The sequence below is a fragment of the Salarias fasciatus genome, chromosome 7, assembly GCF_902148845.1.
Source record: "Salarias fasciatus chromosome 7, fSalaFa1.1, whole genome shotgun sequence".
In the NCBI taxonomy this organism is placed as follows: domain Eukaryota; kingdom Metazoa; phylum Chordata; class Actinopteri; order Blenniiformes; family Blenniidae; genus Salarias; species Salarias fasciatus.
This window is the reverse complement of record NC_043751.1, coordinates 21,778,791-21,800,352: the sequence shown is the minus strand read 5'-3', so window position 1 is coordinate 21,800,352 and position 21,562 is coordinate 21,778,791. Positions and strand designations below refer to the sequence as shown.

At 46.1% G+C, this 21,562-nt stretch overlaps 1 protein-coding gene across 1 annotated transcript; it reads left to right on the top strand.

Moving 5' to 3' along the window:
- The first annotated feature begins 1,100 nt into the window (after positions 1-1,100).
- Positions 1,101-19,919, top strand: LOC115391288 (very long-chain acyl-CoA synthetase-like). The gene is made up of 10 exons (XM_030095413.1): positions 1,101-1,578; positions 2,763-2,972; positions 3,173-3,331; positions 3,429-3,553; positions 3,636-3,830; positions 5,900-5,990; positions 6,200-6,398; positions 8,340-8,437; positions 8,523-8,653; positions 19,711-19,919. The coding sequence occupies exons 1-10, from the start codon at positions 1,101-1,103 to the stop codon at positions 19,885-19,887; spliced, it is 1,863 nt and encodes a 620-aa protein (XP_029951273.1). The 3' UTR covers positions 19,888-19,919.
- The last annotated feature ends 1,643 nt before the right edge of the window (positions 19,920-21,562 follow it).

The following is a 21,562-nucleotide window of genomic DNA, read 5'->3' as shown; positions in this document are numbered from 1 at the left end:
ATGTCTGTTCCATGCTTGGGTTTAAAGCCAAACTGGCTGTCAGATGTTAACAGATGCTTTTCCATCTTGTTCAAGACAGCCTTCTCCAAAACTTTTGACACAGTGTTCGCCAGAGCGATGGGTCTGCAATTCTCTTTGCTGTTAATTTTACCGGCTTTGTCTTTCACTATTGGAACAAGAATGACGGATATCAGCGTGCCAGGCAAAACTCCATGAACCAGGAAGCCTGTAAAACAAATGGCCAGAAGAGGAAACAAATTCCTACTAGCATATTTTAAATGCTCAGCGGATATTTTATCTACTCCACATGTCTTGTTGTTCTCTAGTTTCATCACAATCTCAAATGTCTCTTGCGGAGAAACAATTGTGTTATCATGCGTGTCCACAGGACCAAAAGAAAAACTGTCACTTTTGACAGCATTAAAAGTATCACGGTAGTGCTTCTGCCATGGTTCAGTGATCTGCTCAGCTCCGCTTACCTATCAATACTATCAGTGTTAGTTGGTGAGGACGTTTTGTTAGAGTTCATTCTCTTAATTTCCTTCCAAAAGTCTGCAGAATTATTACTTTGTAATTTACTCGCCAGTGAGTCAGCTTTCATGTTGTTTTCATTTCTTCTTGTAAAACGCAAGGCATTTTTACAGTTAGAATTGACTTTCTTCATGCACTCAAATATAGGACCAGAGCTTGGTCTCCCTGATTCAGTCCAGGCTTTAAAGGCTCTTCTAGCCTCATTTTTGCTGCGCTGTATTATTATGTTATTATTTATTTATATTTATATGCGCAATATTATTTATTGCTATTCTTTTTTTCCTATTTTATCTTTCTATTGCACCAAAGAGGTGCTTTTAAATTTTGGCATACATGTATGATGAGAATAAATGCATTCTATTCTATTCTATTCTATTCTATTCTATTCTATTCTATTCTATTCTATTATAAATGCATGGACAGTGTGGATTTTCTTGTTAGTGTGGACTGATAACACTCACAGTGGAGCCGCACAGAGCCCCGCCTCCCTCTCCAGGGGGTGAACTGTCACTGCAGTAACCTCTTCAGAATCAGACGGACACCACTCTGGTCGCAGCTCATCTGCTAAAATGTTGGTGTTTTTCACGGTGGCAGCCGGACTGGCGCTGATCGTCCTCTTCCTCCTCAGAGAGCGATTCCCGTACTTCTTCCAGGACTGCGCCTACATGCTGAGGAGACTCAGAGTCATGATCAGGATGAACAAATACAAGAAGTCCAAGCCTTTTTACAGCATCGTGGACCACTTCTTGGATGCGGTGAGCAGACATCCCTCCAAGGTCTTCATTCACTTCGAAGGCCGTGCGTATTCCTATGGAGAAGTGGACAAGCAGAGCAACAAGGTGGCCCGGGCTCTGCAGGCTGAGGTCCGGCTCCAGGAGGGCGACTCGGTGGCTCTGTTTCTGGCCAACGAGCCCAGCTTCGTGTGGACTTGGCTCGGTTTGGCCAAGCTGGGCTGCCCGGCGGCTCTGCTCAACTTCAACATCAGATCCAAGTCTCTGCTGCACTGTTTCTCCTGCTGTGGAGCCAAAGTGCTCCTCACCTGTCCAGGTAAGACACGTGCTCAGAGATGAGGGAAGAAACCACAGCAGTGGAATAGCACCACAAACTACTTGAATACCTTTAGGAATCATATATAGCTTCTGACTGCATCCACGATTTGGACTATTATTAAAACTTGATCTGAATTTTGGTCAGAGAATTATACTTTCAAAATAAATATTTCATATTGGTGGATGAAATGTGGTGCCAATGCTTTTTAGGTAATCCTGATGGTACCTGAGAACAGAACTTTGCAGTGCTTTTATTGAGCACAGTGTAGTTCAAATTGTCAGTACTCTTCCCCTCTCTGGATTCAGATCTGCCAACATTTAAGAGAACATAACACCAAATACATCATATTTCCTGTCTTTACTTTTGAACTTGTGTAACCAATTTTCTCCTCTTCTCAGGAGTGTTTGACTAACTTTGCCCAACATGAGTTTTAGATGGCTTAGCTTGTTGCTGTCTGACTGTTTTGCTTCATGATAATCATTTGTGGTGCTTGTCATTCATATACTTGTGATGGCCTTGATGCTTCTTGTTTCATCATGTCTGAGCGACCTGGAAAGAGTTTATTAAAGGGGATTTTTACTCAGGTGAAAGTGTGCAGCTCACGTCATGTCAATGCTGACTTTGTCTTTTGACCTAAAATGATGATAAAATAAGGAAATTTCTTCAGATTTGTCAATTATTAACATCTTGACCCTCAGGTGAAAAAGCTCAAAGTTTCCGTTGTACTGCAGGAGGTCCAGAAACTGTTTGTTGCAGTGACTGAAACAGTCATTACGTGTATTACACTTTGTGAATACCCTTTTGTTGTGCTGTTTCTTTCAGTTCAAGATCAAAAGTAGTTGTGTGTTGCTGACTTAAAATACTGTAAATATTTCAAGACAGACCAGAACATGTACATTAACAAAAAAACAAAAGAGACTTCAGGATTAAGGAGTAAATATTATAATGGCATTTCACTATGTTTGCTCCGTTCCTCTGACTAAGTTCATTGAGGGAGTTCGTCACTGAATACTTGTTTTCTTTGGCACTGCAGTGTCTCCCACAGAGAAATACATACATTTGAGCAATGTGTTTCTCAACATGTGCTGCTATCCCAGAGGGTCTTCTAACTTGATCTCAGCCAATGTGCAGAGCACTCTTCACATATTGTGTGGCAGTGACAGACTTTCCTGTATTTGCAGAGCTGCAGGATGCTGTGGAGGAGATTCTGCCCACGCTGAAGGAGCAGGGTATCAGGGTGTTCATCCTGTCAGACAGCTGCAGCGTGCCTGACATCGTCCCTTTGTCTGTCAAGATCTCCCAGGATTTTGATGAGCCACTGTCTCCGGCCCTCAGGTCCAACGTCAACATCGGGACTACGGCTCTGTACATCTTCACATCCGGTACCACAGGTATACCAGAGATCAGTAGTGGTTTGGGTGCTGAATTCCTCTGCCTTTATATTACATACTGGGCTGACTGTGTAATACTGCAGTATTTTCATCCTGGATATTCTGAGTACACTATGGAGACTATTTCTTTGACTCTATTTCTGTGTTTTGATCAAAAGCAAGATGCAACACTGACATTTCTTTATTTTTTAATTTGTAAGGTTTATCCAAAGCTGCCATTATCACTCATGGGACGTTATGGGGTGCATCCCTCTCACTAATTACATGTGGAGTCACCGCAGACGACATCATCTACGTGAACCTGCCCTTGTACCACGTGGCAGGCTTTGCGGTTGGAATGATGGGAGCCGTGGAGAGAGGTAACAATCTTTCTGAAAGAAGAAACAAGTCAATCTCCACACCTGGTTTGGGAGTATGAGATTGAGACCATGCTGGTGTGATTTGGTGTTTTTGCAGGTATAACTGTCGTTCTGAAGAGAAGGTTTTCAGTCTCTCAGTTTTGGGATGACTGCAGGAAGTATAATGTGACAGTGATGCAGTACATCGGTGAAACTCTGCATTTCCTCTGCAACACACCCAAAGTACGGCTATTTCTGAACAAGCTGTGATGATCACTTCTTGATGAATGTGATATGTTGTGACTGTTGATTTGACTGTTTGTAGAAAGACAATGAGAAGAACCACAAAGTGAGACTGGCCATCGGCAACGGACTCCGAAGTGACGTTTGGTCTGAATTTCTGAATCGCTTCGGGGATATTAAAGTCACAGAGATATACGCAGCCACCGAAGGAAACGTTGTGTTAATGAACTACACTTCCAAGATCGGTGCTGTGGGAAGAAGGAACATTCTGCATCAGGTATGAATAAAGGAGGTTTTGAGCATAACAGGTTATGTGTGTTTGTGTAATAAGGGAGGGTGTGTCCTCAGGAGATCAACGCAACATATCAAAGTGTGTATAATTGTTAGTCAGATAAATTTCCTATTAAAAAATATGCCATTAAACAGAATAAAATGACTCAAAACATTCTTAAGCAATGCAGCATGCTTCACTGACTTCTAATCACAAAACCATCAAATGTTTTGTTGCAAGAATTCAACATTTTACATCAAAACACAAATAATTTGCAAGGGTTTATGAAAGTACACTTGTCCTCCAGCGATGGCAAATTCCGCAACTGTAACCTTCCTCAGAACCCAGAAGTACAAGGTGTTCAGAGGTCAGAGACACAGCCAAGTTAAGGAGGGTTAATATCTCACCACCATTCAACAAGACTCGGAAGCTGAAACATCAAGAGTGAGCCAACAAATGCTCAAAGACAGATGTTTGAGAGGACTATGCAACCGATAGTTGGATCTCAGATCCAGGAGGAACAATGTGGTTTTTGTCCTGGTTGTGGGACACTGGACCAGCTCTATACCCCTCATAGGGTGCTCGAGAGTTCGCGGGAGTTCACCCAACTAGTCCATACATGCTTTGTGGATTTGGAGAAGGTTTTCGTGGTATCTTATGCGGGGTGCTTCAGGCGTACAGAGTCTGGGGTCCCTTGTTAAGGGCCATCCAGTCTCTGTATGAATGAAGAAGGTGTTTGGTTCAAATTGTCGGCAGCCAGACCTGCTCCCAGTGCATGTTGGACTCCAGGCAGCACTGCCCTAACAGTTCTGTTCGTCATTTTTATGGATACAATTTGTGGAAGAAGCCGGGGGCCGGAGGGAGTCCAGTTCGGGGACCACAGGATTTTGTCCCTGCTCTTTGCAGATGATGTTGTCCTGTTGGAATCTTGAATCTGGATCTACAGCATTCACTGGGGCGGTTTTCAGTTGAGTACGAAGCAACGGCGATGGTAATGGACCAGAAAACAGTGGTCTGCTCTCTCCAGGTTGGTGGAGAAACCCTGCCCCAAGAGGAGGAGTTCAAGTATCTCAGAGTCTTGTTCATTAGCAGGGAAAGATGGAATGTGAGATTGACAGGCGTATCCGTGCAGCGTCTGCAGTGATGAGATCTTTGTATCAGTCCACCATGGTGAAGACGAAGTTGAGTCAAAAGGCGAAGCTCTTGATATTTTGGCCAGTGTATGTTGCTGCCCTCACCTATGGTCATGAGCTCTGGCTCTGGGTCATAACTGAAAGGTCAAGCTCCCGGACAGAAGTGGCTGAAATGAGCTTCCTCCATAGGGTGGGTGGTCAGTCCCTGAGAGATGGGGGAGGAGCTGGATCGGGGCGGGGGGGGGGGGTTCTGGGCATGTCCCACTACTCAAGCTCCCCCTACCATGAGCTCGCTCTCATTTAATGGCCTGTTGTTTGGAATGATTGTGCAATCAGGGTGAGGCTCAGTCAGTGCATGCCTCAATACAGCATGCACAGGGAAGCCAAAACTTGAACTGGGAATGTGTAAATTTAGCAATTTTAAATTAATTAAAAAAAAAAGTTGAGGTGACATAGAACGTGGTTGAAGTCACGGGATACACATAAATGATTAATTTATTAATTTAGCTCTTTCGGTTTAGAAGCTGTTTTTCTGACTTCAGCCAACAAGTCATTGGTATTGTGTTAGGAAATAAAACTGTTAAGTGTTTTGTTAATGTTAAAAATCAAGAATGTACCTCACAATCCATCAACAGAGCAACTAACATCATTGAGGCCCCTCTCATCCAGGTCACCGTCTCTCAACTCCTATCTTAGATGTTACAGAACTAAACCTACTTCATAGCCATCAGAATCACAAAGAAGTGAAAGAAACAATATTTCCATGAATATGTAGAATTTTGACAATGGTGATTCTCTGAAAGTGATGATTGTTTACATATGAGACGTTCAAGGTCAAATCAATGCACAATTAAAGTCTTCATCATAGAGGCAATGATTGATGAAACTGTTTTAGTCATCGCCAGAAAAATCATGATGACATTTTTGTTTTCCCCTTCTCAGTTTATGTTCCCACACGCATTTATCAAGTTCGATGTTGAGAAGGAGGAACCTGTCAGAAACTCTGATGGTCTGTGCATCAAAGTAGCCACAGGTGAGGCACTAAGAAACCTTGACACTTTGTTTTTTTGTACATTTTCATATGAAAAAACAAATTTCAGTTGACAAAGAATATCTTCTTGTTTGTATATTTTTTCAATACTTAGATACAGTCTAAGTATTTAATTTGAATAATGTATCACAGTATTAATCTGTAAACTTTGGGTTCAGGAGTTTGATGTTTTTCACACTTTTCTTTATCAGGTGAGACGGGACTTTTAGTTGGGAAGGTAACACAGAGGTCTCCATTCAGTGGTTATGCTGGCAACAAGCAACAGACAGAGAAGAAGCTCCTCCGAGACGTCTTGAAAAAAGGAGATCTGTACTTCAACACGGGTGATCTGCTGCGGTTTGATGAAGAAAACTTTGTGTACTTTCAGGACCGAGTTGGTGACACTTTCAGGTTTGACCACTCATTTTCTGTCGTACTGTTCCTTCCCTCTGACCTGCCACCTTAAAGTGGTGGTGGAGTTTGAGTGCCCACGTCATCCCAGGAGCTATGTTGTCTAGGGCTTTATGCCTCTGGTAGGGTCTCCCATGACAAACAGGTCCTGGGTGATGGGCCAGACCAAGGGCAGGTCCACAGCCCTTATGAATACATTATAATCGAGGTCCGTGACAAGTGGAGGAGTTTAAGTATCTTGGGGTCTTGTTCACGTGTGGGGGACAGATGGAGCGTGAGATTGACAGACGGCTCGGTGCATCGGCCGCAGTAATGCGGTCGTTGGATCGGTTCGCTGTGGTGAAGAAGGAGCTGAACCGAAAGGTGAAGCTCTCGATTTACCGGTCAGTCTATGTTCCCATCCTCATCTATGGTCATGAGCCTTGGGTCATGACCGAAAGGACAAGATCCCGGATACCAGCGGCTGAAATGAGTTTCCTTCGTAGGGTGGCTGGGCGCTCCCTTAGGGATAGGGTGAGGAGCGCAGTCACCAGGGAGGAGCTCGGAGTAGAGCTGCTACTCCTCCACATCGAGAGGGGCCAGCTGAGGTGGGTCAGGCACCTTTTCAGGATGCCTCCTGGACGCCTCCCTGGGGAAGTCTTCCGGGCATGTCCCATCGAGAGGAGACCCCGGGGAAGACCTAGGACACGCTGGAGAGACTATGGCTACGTTCACACTGCAGGCTGAAGTGACCCAAATCCGATTTTTTTGCCCCTATGCGACCTGTATCGGATCTTTTCCTGACAGTCTGAACGACACAGATCCGATTTTTTCAAATGCGACCCAGGTCACTTGGATATGTGGTCCTAAATCCGATACGTATCGGATCTTTTGCCATGCGACTTCAGTCTGAACGGCCAGGTCGCATTTATCTGACCTGCACGTCACGATGTGGGGCGCTGAAGACGTGTGTCTTACCGTGAGTGTTAAAAAAAGGCGCTCGCAGACGCACATTAAGGGAGTTCTTGTCGTCCGAAAAATATTATTGAACTCCGTATCATTAAAGCCTCTCATCACTGTCCCCCCACTCCTGACTGCGTTTCTCTGTTGCTGCCACTGCCCCACAAAACGCTATGGCCAAAAACTTGGCTCTCTTCCTTCTCATTCGCTAAATTCTGCAGCGCCAGGACAACGGGGAGGAAAAATAATAATAATATCCACACGCGCGCTCTCCCTCTCTCCCTATCTCTCTCCCTCTCTCTCGCTCCCTCTCTCTCTCTCTCTCTCTCTCTCTCTCTCCCTCTCTCTCACTCCCTGTCTCTCTCTCTCTCTCTCTCACACACACACACACACACACACAGAAGGAGCTCGGCACGGCTGATTAGAAGCGCAGCACTGAAATGATTGCTCACTATTCAATTGTAAGAATACGTGTTTGATCAGTTCTTAAATAAATCATCAACGCTTGAAAAGCTGTAGATTCTGTATGTTGTTTCTGGGTTCCGCAAACACTGAAGCGCGCTGCTGCGTGACGTCGTTCTGTCCTCTTCTGCGCATGCGGGACACTTTTGGGTGGTATTCCGTTCAGACGGGAGATCACATACAAGTCGCATTTTATTGTAAATGTGAACGAACTCGCAAAAAAATCGGATTTCACAAAAAAATCCGAATTGAGCATTAAGCCCTGCAGTGTGAACGTAGCCTAAGTCTCTTGGCTGGCCTGGGAATGCCTTGGGATCCTCCCAGAGAAGCTGGAGGAAGTGTCTGGGGACAGGGAAGCCTGGGCATCTCTGCTGAGACTGTTACCCCCGCGACCCGGTCCCGGATAAGCGGTGGAAGATGGATGGATGGATGGACTGTTTTTCACTCCTCCAGATGATGACTCTATCTGTTCAGTTTTCCATTTGTTGCCTTTTGAATCAGTTTCCTCTTGACTTATTCTTGATCATCTGTTGATTTCAGATGGAAAGGAGAAAACGTGGCCACATCCGAGGTTGCAGATATTCTCACCATGGCCCATTGCGTGTCAGAGGCAAATGTTTACGGTGTCAAAGTTGAAGGTACAAACATTCTGCAGGACTTGAATGTGGGGTGTAGATGCTTCATTTCATCTCATCTTTCTGTGAATTCAACCATCCTGAAAAGGTCATGAGGGACGGATCGGCATGGCAGCCATCACCCTGAAAGAAGGGGAGGACTTTGATTGTTCAGACACTTACAAGCAGGTTTCCAATCACCTCCCAGCTTATGCAAGACCAAGATTCATCAGGATTCAGGTAAGGACAAGGTGTCATCTTCTGTGGATTTACCGGATTACAGATGAGACTTGAGGCCTGTATTATAAAGCAGGATTGTCTCTGATCGAGGTATCTTCATGGAATAAAGGGGACATATTATGGTATTTTTCAGTCATGTCATATAGGTCTCAGAAGCCCAAAGCATGATATTTAAGTTTGTTCGCCTCAAATTCATCCCTTATTCGGAGATTCAGCGGTGGATGCAGCGGTGGTGCTCTTCAGTCACTCTGACGAGCCCTCCTGAGAACAGGCTGTTCTGCTTTCCAGAATGCACATGAACGTGTCTGTCCACGCCCACTCACACTCACACACACACACACACACACACACACACACACACACACACACACACACATGGATAAGCGGATCAAACTCAAACTTGACCATTTCAGCAGGCATTTTCACAAAATGTGGTGTAGCAAGATAGGGAGGAAACGGACAATCTGAACATCATAATGAGGCTATGGCAACACATACGACTTTAAGAAACTCTTCACAAAGTGAAAAAAAAAATGTCCCCTTTGTCCCCACTGGTTCTCTTGTGACCGGGGAAAATCAACATGCAAACTTATATTGAATGGTTAAAGTGCCCCGGAGCAGGTTATGTCCAGGGGCCTTACCTATAAAGCTTGCGGCGCACAAAACGAGCCCCAAACCTTGCGGTGCCGCCCCTCTGCGCCAAAGCAGGTACCTATATACATTTTGCGAAGGGAAAAAATGCGCGTGACTTTGCGGTCCTCACCGCCAACAAAATAGGTGCCGTACGGGACCGCACAATTCAGAAAAACTACGTGGAGACGACTAAGCAGAAGGAAACGGAATTGAAAAGCCTTTATTTGTCCCGCATGGGGAAACTGCAGGGCTGCAGCGGCAAGAAACGTAGAAAGAAAAGTAGAAAAATACAAAGCCCAACCATACAAGGAAAAGTTAAATATAGTTTGTATGTAAAATTAGATATAATTGCATAACAGGAATATACTGACCGACACAACTAATTATTTAAGTTGAATTAAATATAACGGAAATAAATCGGAAGACACATTTAATTAAATAATAGATAGAAGCCGACAGATATAAATCAAACATAATTTACACCAAGATCCAAGACAGATATAACGAAATAAATAACAGACATAAGTTCGATATAATTTAAATATACATTTAAGACAGACAGTGAGTGGTGATGAGCACATGAGGGGAGACACTTTGAGGAAGTCATGTTCAGTGCGCTTTGGAATGTTTCCATCCTGTACCATCTCCTTTCTGCATCTTCTAAAATAAACACAAAATAAATAGTTCACAGGGAGCAATCAGACACATCACATATAAACATGTACAATGTCTTTGTCTCTGCACTTACAAATACCGACTGTCCCTTGTATGACAATTTTTCTCATGATACACACTTCAAAGTGTTCACAATTAAATGGCAAATTGACACAAAAAATGTTTGCTATTTAGCCATGGCCATATCTGACGTCCGAACCCCGAATCATCCCGGGTTCACAGCCTCTATGTGCTGCAGCGCATTAAATCCTGCTGACTCCAGAGGCAAAACAATCTAGATAATGCCTGGACGCACAATCACATTGTGCAACCATTTCCACTACATTTTTATGTTAAGTTTTTTTTTTCCTTTTTTTTTAAAGATGTTTCCGCAATGTTGAGACTCTATGAATTATGACAACTCACCTTCAAGTCGGACCACTTTTTTCACTTCAGCAGTAGTGGCCCGATGGCTCTGACCACGTTGTGGTCACCTGCTCCCATTCAATATTTTTCCGTCTGTCCCTCCACTGCTGTGTCCTCCAGAGAGGACAGCAGACCGGCTCTCCACCTCACCAATAACGGCAGCAGCATCACCTCAGCCCTCCACAGCAGCAGATCCACCGCCTGCATGCGGCGCGTCTCACCTGCCGGCGACACTTGTGTTCTGCAGCGAGACGCTGATCGCCTTGAAAAGGAAAAGCTGCGTTGTTTTCTGCTGAATGTGCGATTAAATTGTAAATGCCATGATTATGCACACTTTTGCTCATTTAGCTGATCATAAAGTGTTTTCTATCGTTTTCGTTCGTTTCTTTATGTTTGGAATAAGATTTAAAATGTTGCTTTTTTTTTATTTGAATGCTTCAACACAACCCGCCCGAATGTCATTAAAATCTTAATTTTTCGACACTTCATCCGCCTGATCCGCACTGCGGTCAAGCCCGCCCTCATTTCAGAAAGCACGGTCAACCTAGCACTCAATTGACTCTGTGGTGCGCGCATACTCTGTGCATTACGGGAACAGCGTTTTCACAGTGACTTCACAATAAAAGTTGGGTTAAGTTGAATGAGATCTTCCTTTTGATTTGGTTAACCGAGTTAGTTTTCTTAAGTTTTCACGACCTGGAGTGACAGGCACAGTGAAACTGATATTCTCCTGCGACAATACAAAGTATCAAAATAAACACGAACACACACCAAACACGAACAGACGCCCAAAAAAAAAAAAAAAAAAATCCTGTTGGCAACAACCCAGTCCACTTCTCACTGAAAGTAGGCCCCCCCAGGGTGCAATTCACCAAGTGTCATCCAGATCTGATGTGTATTTTCAAAGTAAGAGCCCTCTGAAAAAGCGCATTTTTGACTCATCCAGCCAAATTCAAAGTTGCATTGCTCCAAAACGCCTTGTTGCCGAGCAACAGTTCCACTTCTCACTGATAGTCGGCCCCCCCAGAGTCCCAGTCACCGAGTGTCATCCAGATCTGATTTGTAGTTTCAAAATAAGAGCCCTCTGAAAACTCACATTTTTGACTCGTCCTACCAAATTCAAAGTTGCATTGCTCCAAAACGCCCTGTTGCCGAGCAACCATTCCACTTCTCACTGATAGTCGACCCCCCCAGGGTCCCAGTCACCGAGTGTCATCCAGATCTGATTTGTAGTTTAAAAATAAGAGCCCTCTGAAAACTCACATTTTTGACTCGTCCAACCAAATTCAAAGTTGCATTGCTCCAAAACGCCCTGTTGCCGAGCAACCATTCCACTTCTCACTGATAGTGCCCCCCCCCCCAGGGTCCCAGTCACCAAGTGTCATCCAGATCTGATTTATAGTTTCAAAATAAGAGCCCTCTGAAAAAGCGCATTTTTGACTCATCCAGCAAAATTCAAAGTTGCATTGCTCCAAAACGCCCTGTTGCCGAGCAACCATTCCACTTCTGACTGATAGTCGGCCCCCCCAAGGTCCCAGTCACCAAGTGTCATCCAGATCTGATGTGTATTTTCAAAGTAAGAGCCCTCTGAAAAAGCGCATTTTTGACTCATCCAGCCAAATTCAAAGTTGCATTGCTCCAAAACGCCCTGTTGCCGAGCAACCATTCCACTTCTCACTGATAGTGGACCCCCCCAGGGTCCCAGTCACCGAGTGTCATCCAGATCTGATTTGTAGTTTCAAAATAAGAGCCCTCTGAAAACTCACATTTTTGACTCGTCCAACCAAATTCAAAGTTGCATTGCTCGAAAACGCCCTGTTGCCGAGCAACCATTCCACTTCTCACTGATAGTGGGCCCCCCCAGGGTCCCAGTCACCAAGTGTCATCCAGATCTGATTTATAGTTTCAAAATAAGAGCCCTCTGAAAAGCGCATTTTTGACTCATCCAGCCAAATTCAAAGTTGCATTGCTCCAAAACGCCCTGTTGCCGAGCAACCATTCCACTTCTGACTGATAGTCGCCCCCCCCAAGGTCCCAGTCACCAAGTGTCATCCAGATCTGATGTGTATTTTCAAAGTAAGAGCCCTCTGAAAAAGCGCATTTTTGACTCATCCAGCCAAATTCAAAGTTGCATTGCTCCAAAACGCCCTGTTGCCGAGCAACAGTTCCACTTCTCACTGATAGTCGACCCCCCCAGGGTCCCATTCACCGAGTGTCATCCAGATCTGATTTGTAGTTTCAAAATAAGAGCCCTCTGAAAACTCACATTTTTGACTCGTCCTACCAAATTCAAAGTTGCATTGCTCCAAAACGCCCTGTTGCCGAGCAACCATTCCACTTCTGACTGATAGTAGGCCCCCCCAGGGTCCCAGTCACCAAGTGTCATCCAGATCTGATTTATAGTTTCAAAATAAGAGCCCTCTGAAAAAGCGCATTTTTGACTCATCCAGCAAAATTCAAAGTTGCATTGCTCCAAAACGCCCTGTTGCCGAGCAACCATTCCACTTCTGACTGATAGTAGCCCCCCCCAGGGTCCCAGTCACCAAGTGTCATCCAGATCTGATGTGTATTTTCAAAGTAAGAGCCCTCTGAAAAAGCACATTTTTGACTCATCCAGCCAAATTCAAAGTTGCATTGCTCCAAAACGCCCTGTTGCCGAGCAACCATTCCACTTCTGACTGATAGTAGGCCCCCCCAGGGTCCCATTCACCAAGTGTCATCCAGATCTGATTTGTATTTTCAAAGTAAGAGCCCTCTGAAAACTGACATTTTTGACTCATCCAACCAAATTCAAAGTTGCATTGCTCCAAAACTCCCAGTTGCCGAGCAACCATTCCACTTCTGACTGATAGTAGGCCCCCCCAGGGTCCCATTCACCAAGTGTCATCCAGATCTGATGTGTATTTTCAAAGTAAGAGCCCTCTGAAAAAGCGCATTTTTGACTCATCGAGCCAAATTCAAAGTTGCATTGCTCCAAAACTCCCTGTTGCCGAGCAACCATTCCACTTCTGACTGATAGTCGACCCCCCCAGGGTCCCATTCACCAAGTGTCATCCAGATCTGATTTGTAGTTTCAAAATAAGAGTCCTCTGAAATCTCACATTTTGACTCATCCAACCAAATTCAAAGTTGCATTGCTCCAAAACGCCCTGTTGCCGAGCAACCATTCCACTTCTCACTGATAGTCGCCCCCCCCAGGGTCCCATTCACCAAGTGTCATCCAGATCTGATGTGTATTTTCAAAGTAAGAGCCCTCTGAATAGCGCATTTTTGACTCATCCAGCCAAATTCAAAGTTGCATTGCTCCAAAACGCCCTGTTGCCGAGCAACCATTCCACTTCTGACTGATAGTCGACCCCCCCAGGGTCCCAGTCACCGAGTGTCATCCAGATCTGATTTGTAGTTTCAAAATAAGAGCCCTCTGAAAACTCACATTTTTGACTCGTCCAACCAAATTCAAAGTTGCATTGCTCCAAAACGCCCTGTTGCCGAGCAACCATTCCACTTCTCACTGATAGTGGGCCCCCCCAGGGTCCCAGTCACCAAGTGTCATCCAGATCTGATTTATAGTTTCAAAATAAGAGCCCTCTGAAAAGCGCATTTTTGACTCATCCAGCCAAATTCAAAGTTGCATTGCTCCAAAACGCCCTGTTGCCGAGCAACCATTCCACTTCTGACTGATAGTCGCCCCCCCCAAGGTCTCAGTCACCAAGTGTCATCCAGATCTGATGTGTATTTTCAAAGTAAGAGCCCTCTGAAAAAGCGCATTTTTGACTCATCCAGCCAAATTCAAAGTTGCATTGCTCCAAAACGCCCTGTTGCCGAGCAACAGTTCCACTTCTCACTGATAGTCGACCCCCCCAGGGTCCCATTCACCGAGTGTCATCCAGATCTGATTTGTAGTTTCAAAATAAGAGCCCTCTGAAAACTCACATTTTTGACTCGTCCTACCAAATTCAAAGTTGCATTGCTCCAAAACGCCCTGTTGCCGAGCAACCATTCCACTTCTGACTGATAGTAGGCCCCCCCAGGGTCCCATTCACCAAGTGTCATCCAGATCTGATGTGTATTTTCAAAGTAAGAGCCCTCTGAAAAAGCGCATTTTTGACTCATCGAGCCAAATTCAAAGTTGCATTGCTCCAAAACTCCCTGTTGCCGAGCAACCATTCCACTTCTGACTGATAGTCGACCCCCCCAGGGTCCCAGTCACCAAGTGTCATCCAGATCTGATTTGTAGTTTCAAAATAAGAGTCCTCTGAAATCTCACATTTTGACTCATCCAACCAAATTCAAAGTTGCATTGCTCCAAAACGCCCTGTTGCCGAGCAACCATTCCACTTCTCACTGATAGTCGCCCCCCCCCAGGGTCCCAGTCACCGAGTGTCATCCAGATCTGATTTGTAGTTTCAAAATAAGAGCTCTCTGAAAACTCACATTTTTGACTCGTCCTAACAAATTCAAAGTTGCATTGCTCCAAAACGCCCTGTTGCCGAGCAACCATTCCACTTCTGACTGATAATAGGCCCCCCCAGGGTCCCATTCACCAAGTGTCATCCAGATCTGATGTGTATTTTCAAAGTAAGAGTCCTCTGAAAACTGACATTTTTGACTCATCCAACCAAATTCAAAGTTGCATTGCTCCAAAATTCCCTGTTGCCGAGCAACCATTCCACTTCTGACTGATAGTCGGCCCCCCCAGGGTCCCATTCACCAAGTGTCATCCAGATCTGATGTGTATTGTCAAAGTAAGAGCCCTCTGAAAAAGCGCATTTTTGACTCATCCAACCAAATTCAAAGTGAGATTGCTCCAAAATGCACTGTTGCCAAGCCACCATTCTGACTGATAGTAGGCCCCGGGGGCTGCTGCGTGTGATTTTGCCTGCCACCGCAAGGCATGATGGGACGCGGGACTGGGTTTTGGGCCATTTCTTGCCGGTTTGCGTATTCTGTGTGGTTTATTTGTGTTTCATTTATTATGCATGTGTTTTGTTCATTGTTGTTCTCTGCTGTTGCCGTGTTTTCCTTCATTTTGTGTTCCTTTTTGTGTGCACCGTGGCTCAGGGGGACCTTTGGGGGAGGGATGCGGCCTTCGCGCCGCTGGGGAGGGCCTGTTGCTTGTGAACCTAAAGGTCAAACTCAGTCTCCTTCGTTGTCTCCGCCGCTCGAAATCGCCACATTGGTGTCAGAAGTTGGATGGAGCCACGGCAAGCTTCAGAGAGAAGACGCCCGGAGAACGCAGGAAGGATCGCCGCGCAGTGGGGGACTCCGAGCCGGCCCGACGGGTCCAGCGATCGGCCGAAGCACCGTCCAGAAGCGGCGAGGATGGCTGAGGACGGTGGCGATCGCGTGGATGCGGGAGCTCGCCCACCCACCGCTCCAGCGAGAGCCGCCGTCAAGCTGCCGAAGTATGATGGCGCCGGCTCACTGGAGCTCTTCATCAAGCAGACACGAGTCGCCGCAACGCACAACAGCTGGAGTGGCCAAGACACCGCCGCGCATCGAGCCCTGGCCTTGGAAGGCAAGGCCCAGCAAGTTCTCTTCGACTTCGTGCCCGGAGAAGAGCGGATCCTGGCCGCATTAATCACCGCACTGGAGCGGCGCTTCGGGCGGCGCACCATAGAGGCCGCTGAAAGGGAAAAGCTGAATAACCGCCGCCGTCGCCAAGGAGAAAACCTGGGCTCCTTCGCCACTGACGTCCAGTTATTCGCACGGCAGGGCTTCCCCACCTTCCCCGTAAGCGTGCTGGAGTAACTGGAGTAACTCCTCCATGCATTCCAGCAAGGACTCCCGCCCCAGGCGGCTGCATCAGCATGTGCAGCTCGCTACACCACAGACCCTGGAGAAGGCCCTCTGGGAAGCAGAACTAACCGAGACAATCTCCTCCACACCGCGGGTCGGCGCCAAATCACCGCCGCCCCGTGTTCAACTGGCTAACGCCGCCAAAGAAGACGCCCTTCTCCTTGAAGGCGGTGGCGGTTATTCAGCTTTTCCCTTTCAGCGGCCTCTATGGTGCGCCGCCCGAAGCGCCGCTCCAGTGCGGTGATTAATGCGGCCAGGATCCGCTCTTCTCCGGGCACGAAGTCGAAGAGAACTTGCTGGGCCTTGCCTTCCAAGGCCAGGGCTCGATGCGCGGCGGTGTCTTGGCCACTCCAGCTGTTGTGCGTTGCGGCGACTCGTGTCTGCTTGATGAAGAGCTCCAGTGAGCCGGCGCCATCATACTTCGGCAGCTTGACGGCGGCTCTCGCTGGAGCGGTGGGTGGGCGAGCTCCCGCATCCACGCGATCGCCACCGTCCTCAGCCATCCTCGCCGCTTCTGGACGGTGCTTCGGCCGATCGCTGGACCCGTCGGGCCGGCTCGGAGTCCCCCACTGCGCGGCGATCCTTCCTGCGTTCTCCGGGCGTCTTCTCTCTGAAGCTTGCCGTGGCTCCATCCAACTTCTGACACCAATGTGGCGATTTCGAGCGGCGGAGACAACGAAGGAGACTGAGTTTGACCTTTAGGTTCACAAGCAACAGGCCCTCCCCAGCGGCGCGAAGGCCGCATCCCTCCCCCAAAGGTCCCCCTGAGCCACGGTGCACACAAAAAGGAACACAAAATGAAGGAAAACACGGCAACAGCAGAGAACAACAATGAACAAAACACATGCATAATAAATGAAACACAAATAAACCACACAGAATACGCAAACCGGCAAGAAATGGCCCAAAACCCAGTCCCGCGTCCCATCATGCCTTGCGGCGGCAGGCAAAATCACACGCAGCAGCCCCCGGGGCCTACTATCAGTCAGAATGGTGGCTTGGCAACAGTGCATTTTGGAACAATCTCACTTTGAATTTGGTTGGATGAGTCAAAAATGCGCTTTTTCAGAGGGCTCTTACTTTGACAATACACATCAGATCTGGATGACACTCGGTGACTGGGACCCTGTGGGGGCCGACTATCAGTGAGAAGTGGAATGGTTGCTCGGCAACAGGGAATTTTGGAGCAATGCAACTTTGAATTTGGTTGGATGAGTCAAAAATGTGAGTTTTCAGAGAGCTCTTATTTTGAAACTACAAATCAGATCTGGATGACACTCGGTGACTGGGACCCTGGGGGGGCCGACTATCAGTGAGAAGTGGAATGGTTGCTCGGCAACAGGGCGTTTTGGAGCAATGCAACTTTGAATTTGGTTGGATGAGTCAAAATGTGAGATTTCAGAGGACTCTTATTTTGAAACTACAAATCAGATCTGGATGACACTTGGTGACTGGGACCCTGGGGGGGTCGACTATCAGTCAGAAGTGGAATGGTTGCTCGGCAACAGGGCGTTTTGGAGCAATGCAACTTTGAATTTGGTTGGATGAGTCAAAATGTGAGATTTCAGAGGACTCTTATTTTGAAACTACAAATCAGATCTGGATGACACTTGGTGAATGGGACCCTGGGGGGGTCCACTATCAGTCAGAAGTGGAATGGTTGCTCGGCAACAGGGAGTTTTGGAGCAATGCAACTTTGAATTTGGCTCGATGAGTCAAAAATGCCCTTTTTCAGAGGGCTCTTACTTTGAAAATACACATCAGATCTGGATGACACTTGGTGAATGGGACCCTGGGGGGGCCGACTATCAGTCAGAAGTGGAATGGTTGCTCGGCAACAGGGCGTTTTGGAGCAATGCAACTTTGAATTTGGTAGGACGAGTCAAAAATGTGAGTTTTCAGAGAGCTCTTATTTTGAAACTACAAATCAGATCTGGATGACACTTGGTGACTGGGACCCTGGGGGGGCCGACTATCAGTGAGAAGTGGAATGGTTGCTCGGCAACAGGGCGTTTTGGAGCAATGCAACTTTGAATTTGGTTGGATGAGTCAAAATGTGAGATTTCAGAGGACTCTTATTTTGAAACTACAAATCAGATCTGGATGACACTTGGTGACTGGGACCCTGGGGGGGTCGACTATCAGTCAGAAGTGGAATGGTTGCTCGGCAACAGGGCGTTTTGGAGCAATGCAACTTTGAATTTGGCTGGATGAGTCAAAAATGCGCTTTTCAGAGGGCTCTTACTTTGAAAATACACATCAGATCTGGATGACACTTGGTGACTGGGACCCTGGGGGGGCCTACTATCAGTGAGAAGTGGAATGGTATCTCGGCAACAGGGCGTTTTGGAGCAATGCATCTTTGAATTCGTTTGGATGAGTCAAAATGTGAGTTTTCAGAGGGCTCTTATTTTGAAACCACACATCAGATCTGGATGACAATCGGTGAATGGGACCCTGCGGGGGCGGGGGGGGGTTCTATCAGACAGAAGTGGAGTGGGTTGTTGGTAACAGGGTATTTGTTATTGGCGTCTGTTGGTGTTTGGTGTGTGTTGGTGTTTGATTTGATAGATTTAGTTCTGACATTGTCGCAGAAGATTATCTATTTTACTGTGCCTGTCAGTCCAGGTCGTGAAAACTTGAAGATCGTAACTTGGTTAACCAAATCAAAAGTAAGATCACATTCAACTTAACCGAGCTTTTATTGTGAAGTCACTGTGAAAACGCTGTTCCCGTAATGCACAAAGTATGCGCGCACCACAGAATCAATTGAGTGCTAGGTTGACCGTGCTTTCTGAAATGAGGGCGGGCTTGACCGCAGTTGATCCGCGGTTATCTGCAGGCTCCGCGCGTGCGCCTCACCGTCTAATATACCCAAATTTCATTCATGAGTTCATTTGCATACCCATATATGGTGCCAAGGGGTGGAGTTGGGGCAGGATTGTGGGTGTGATCGGCCACCGACACGTTCTCCGCAGGATTTGAAACCGTGACTTGGAAATTGCGAACAGCTGTGCGGCGCACTTTTTTTTGGCTCCCGAATTTTTTTTGCGGACAGAAGTTTGCGTTGCGTTCCCACGCACCATTATTGTCAGATTTTCCCGCAGGGTTTTATAGGTGAGGCCCCAGGATGGGTGATCATTCAGTACAAAAGAACTGTCTACATACCAATCAAAGCTCTTAGAAAATGAACTGTCCTTTCTTTGAAAATCCTGTCGATGCTGATGCATGGACCTTTTTTACTGAAAAATATTTGTCTCCATGGTAAAGTACGCTGCTCTTCAGGGTTTCTATGTGTTTGCAGTCAGTCAGAGGCTGCAGATACCATCCTCTTTTATAGACGCAAATTTGGCAAAGCCTCAGTTGAATTATCGAGTTGATAACCTGTTTCATAATACCACTTATCAGGATTGTGAATGTCTGGCTAAGTCAATCCAGGGAGAGATATCCCAAGTATGTTAATCCTGCTTTGTAGAACAGGCCTTTGGTCATGGAGGCTTTTCTTCTGTGTTGATCTAAATCTTTACCTCCAAACTGTTTTGTAGCCGTGCCTGGAGTTCACTGGAACATTCAAGCTGAAGAAAGCGAAGTTGGTGGAGGAGGGATTCAACCCTGTTCATATAGAGGATCAGTTATACTTCCTGGACACTGATAAAAGGACTTACGTTCCTCTGACTGAGGAGATCTACAGAGCCATCAGTTCCAGGGAGATTAAACTTTAACTCAGGAGCTGCAGGAGTCGCTGTGGAGACCAGTGTGAAGACAAATCAGCTCATTCGTGGATGCAAACTCAGCTGAGCTGGATGATGAAATGTCACATTTGAAAATAAAATTTACAATTTAAAAAAAATTTTAAAATTTGAAATTAACACAACTACTTTGAAAATCATAAATTTTCAAATGCCAATAAGATGTGAATTGAAGTTTTGTCTCACCGCTACAGATTAGAATCACTAAGGTACAAATCAAATCAAACTTTATTTCTACAGTACAATAATGCATAATAAGAAGGAAATTTAGTTAAAAATTAGTTTAAATCATTCCCATTTTTCACCTGTCACCGAACAAACACTCCCTTTAAACAATCTGTTGTCTCCATCAATAAATGTCATGGTAGTTTTTTTTCTCTATTAAACTTTAACTCAGAAGCTGCAGGAGTCGCTGTGGGGACCAGTGTGAAGATGAAACGACTTATTCATGGATATAAACTCAGCTAAGCTGGATGATGAAATGTCGCCATTGAAAATCGGTTTTATTTACTTTGAAAATGACACCTGGAGGGTGGTGATTGGATCGCACAGCCTTTCTGATCTGAACCCTAGTGGTGTTCTGTTATTGGACTTCTGTGCGAGCCACAGCTTGTCCATCAGGAACACCATGTTCAAGCACAGGGGTGCAGTTGGCACCAGGACACGGAGGTTGGAGTTCAGAGTTCAGAGGTCAGAGGTCGATGATTGTTATGCTTGTGTAAGTGTTGATGTGCTGTTGCTGTGTTACTTCCATACCTGTGTGTGTGTGTGTGTGTGTGTGTGTGTGTGTGTGTGTGTGTGTGTGTGAGAGAGAGAGAGAGAGAGAGAATGAAAAAGAGGGAGAGAAGAAGAATGAGAGTTTTTAAAAGAAGATGAAGAAATAAAAGATGTGTAAAGAATCTACGTCTCCTCCTTGACCAAAACACAGCATAACAAATTGGCGACGAGGATGATCGGACCAGTACCGGCCCCACCGCGGTTTCTACATCAAGCCGGTGAGCCGACGATACCATTTGTGACATGGCGAAAGTTCTTTGATAACTACATGCTCCTAATAAATGCTACGAAAAACAGACGGCCAGATGCAAGACGCCCCTCTGTCCTACACTGCTTGGGTCCGGAAGGACAGCGGCTGTTTTACACGTTGCCAGATCAGAGCATTAGTCTATGTGGTTAAAACTGGATCACCGTTACTGGGCTTAGACCAGGACATTATTGGAGGAGAAATGATCAACACTAAAAATGATGATGAAAGAGAAGTCAATACTGTGATGCAATCATGCATGGTGAACTGCGCTGATTCTGGTTCAGTTCACCATCTTTGCTGTGCTAAAGGTTTCAGCCACAAGGTTCAAGTGACCAAAGCAGTGCAGATTGTACGCCAGAAACTGAGACGTCGACCACTCAGCGTATGTGAGGAGGCGTCAGCTGAGCTCAAGCACTTACTTCAAGCAGACATCATTGAACCAGTGGAAACGTCTGAGTGGGTGAGTCCCCTCGTGGTGGTACTAAAGTGCCAAGGAGGATTGAGACTTTGTGTGGATCTCCGTGAGCCTAATAAAAGTGTGATAATGGACTGTAACCCGTTTCCTTATATGGAAGACATGTTCACGAAAGTGGCTGGTGTTAAACATTTCAGGCAGATTGA

Bases quoted from the DNA above. Each gene is read 5' to 3' on its own strand.
- LOC115391288 (XM_030095413.1), top strand. From the start codon at position 1,101: ATGTTGGTGTTTTTCACGGTGGCAGCCGGACTGGCGCTGATCGTCCTC. The intron at 3,332-3,428 runs GTAACAATCTTT...GTGTTTTTGCAG, and splicing joins GATGGGAGCCGTGGAGAGAG to GTATAACTGTCGTTCTGAAG. The intron at 8,438-8,522 runs GTACAAACATTC...CATCCTGAAAAG, and splicing joins TTACGGTGTCAAAGTTGAAG to GTCATGAGGGACGGATCGGC.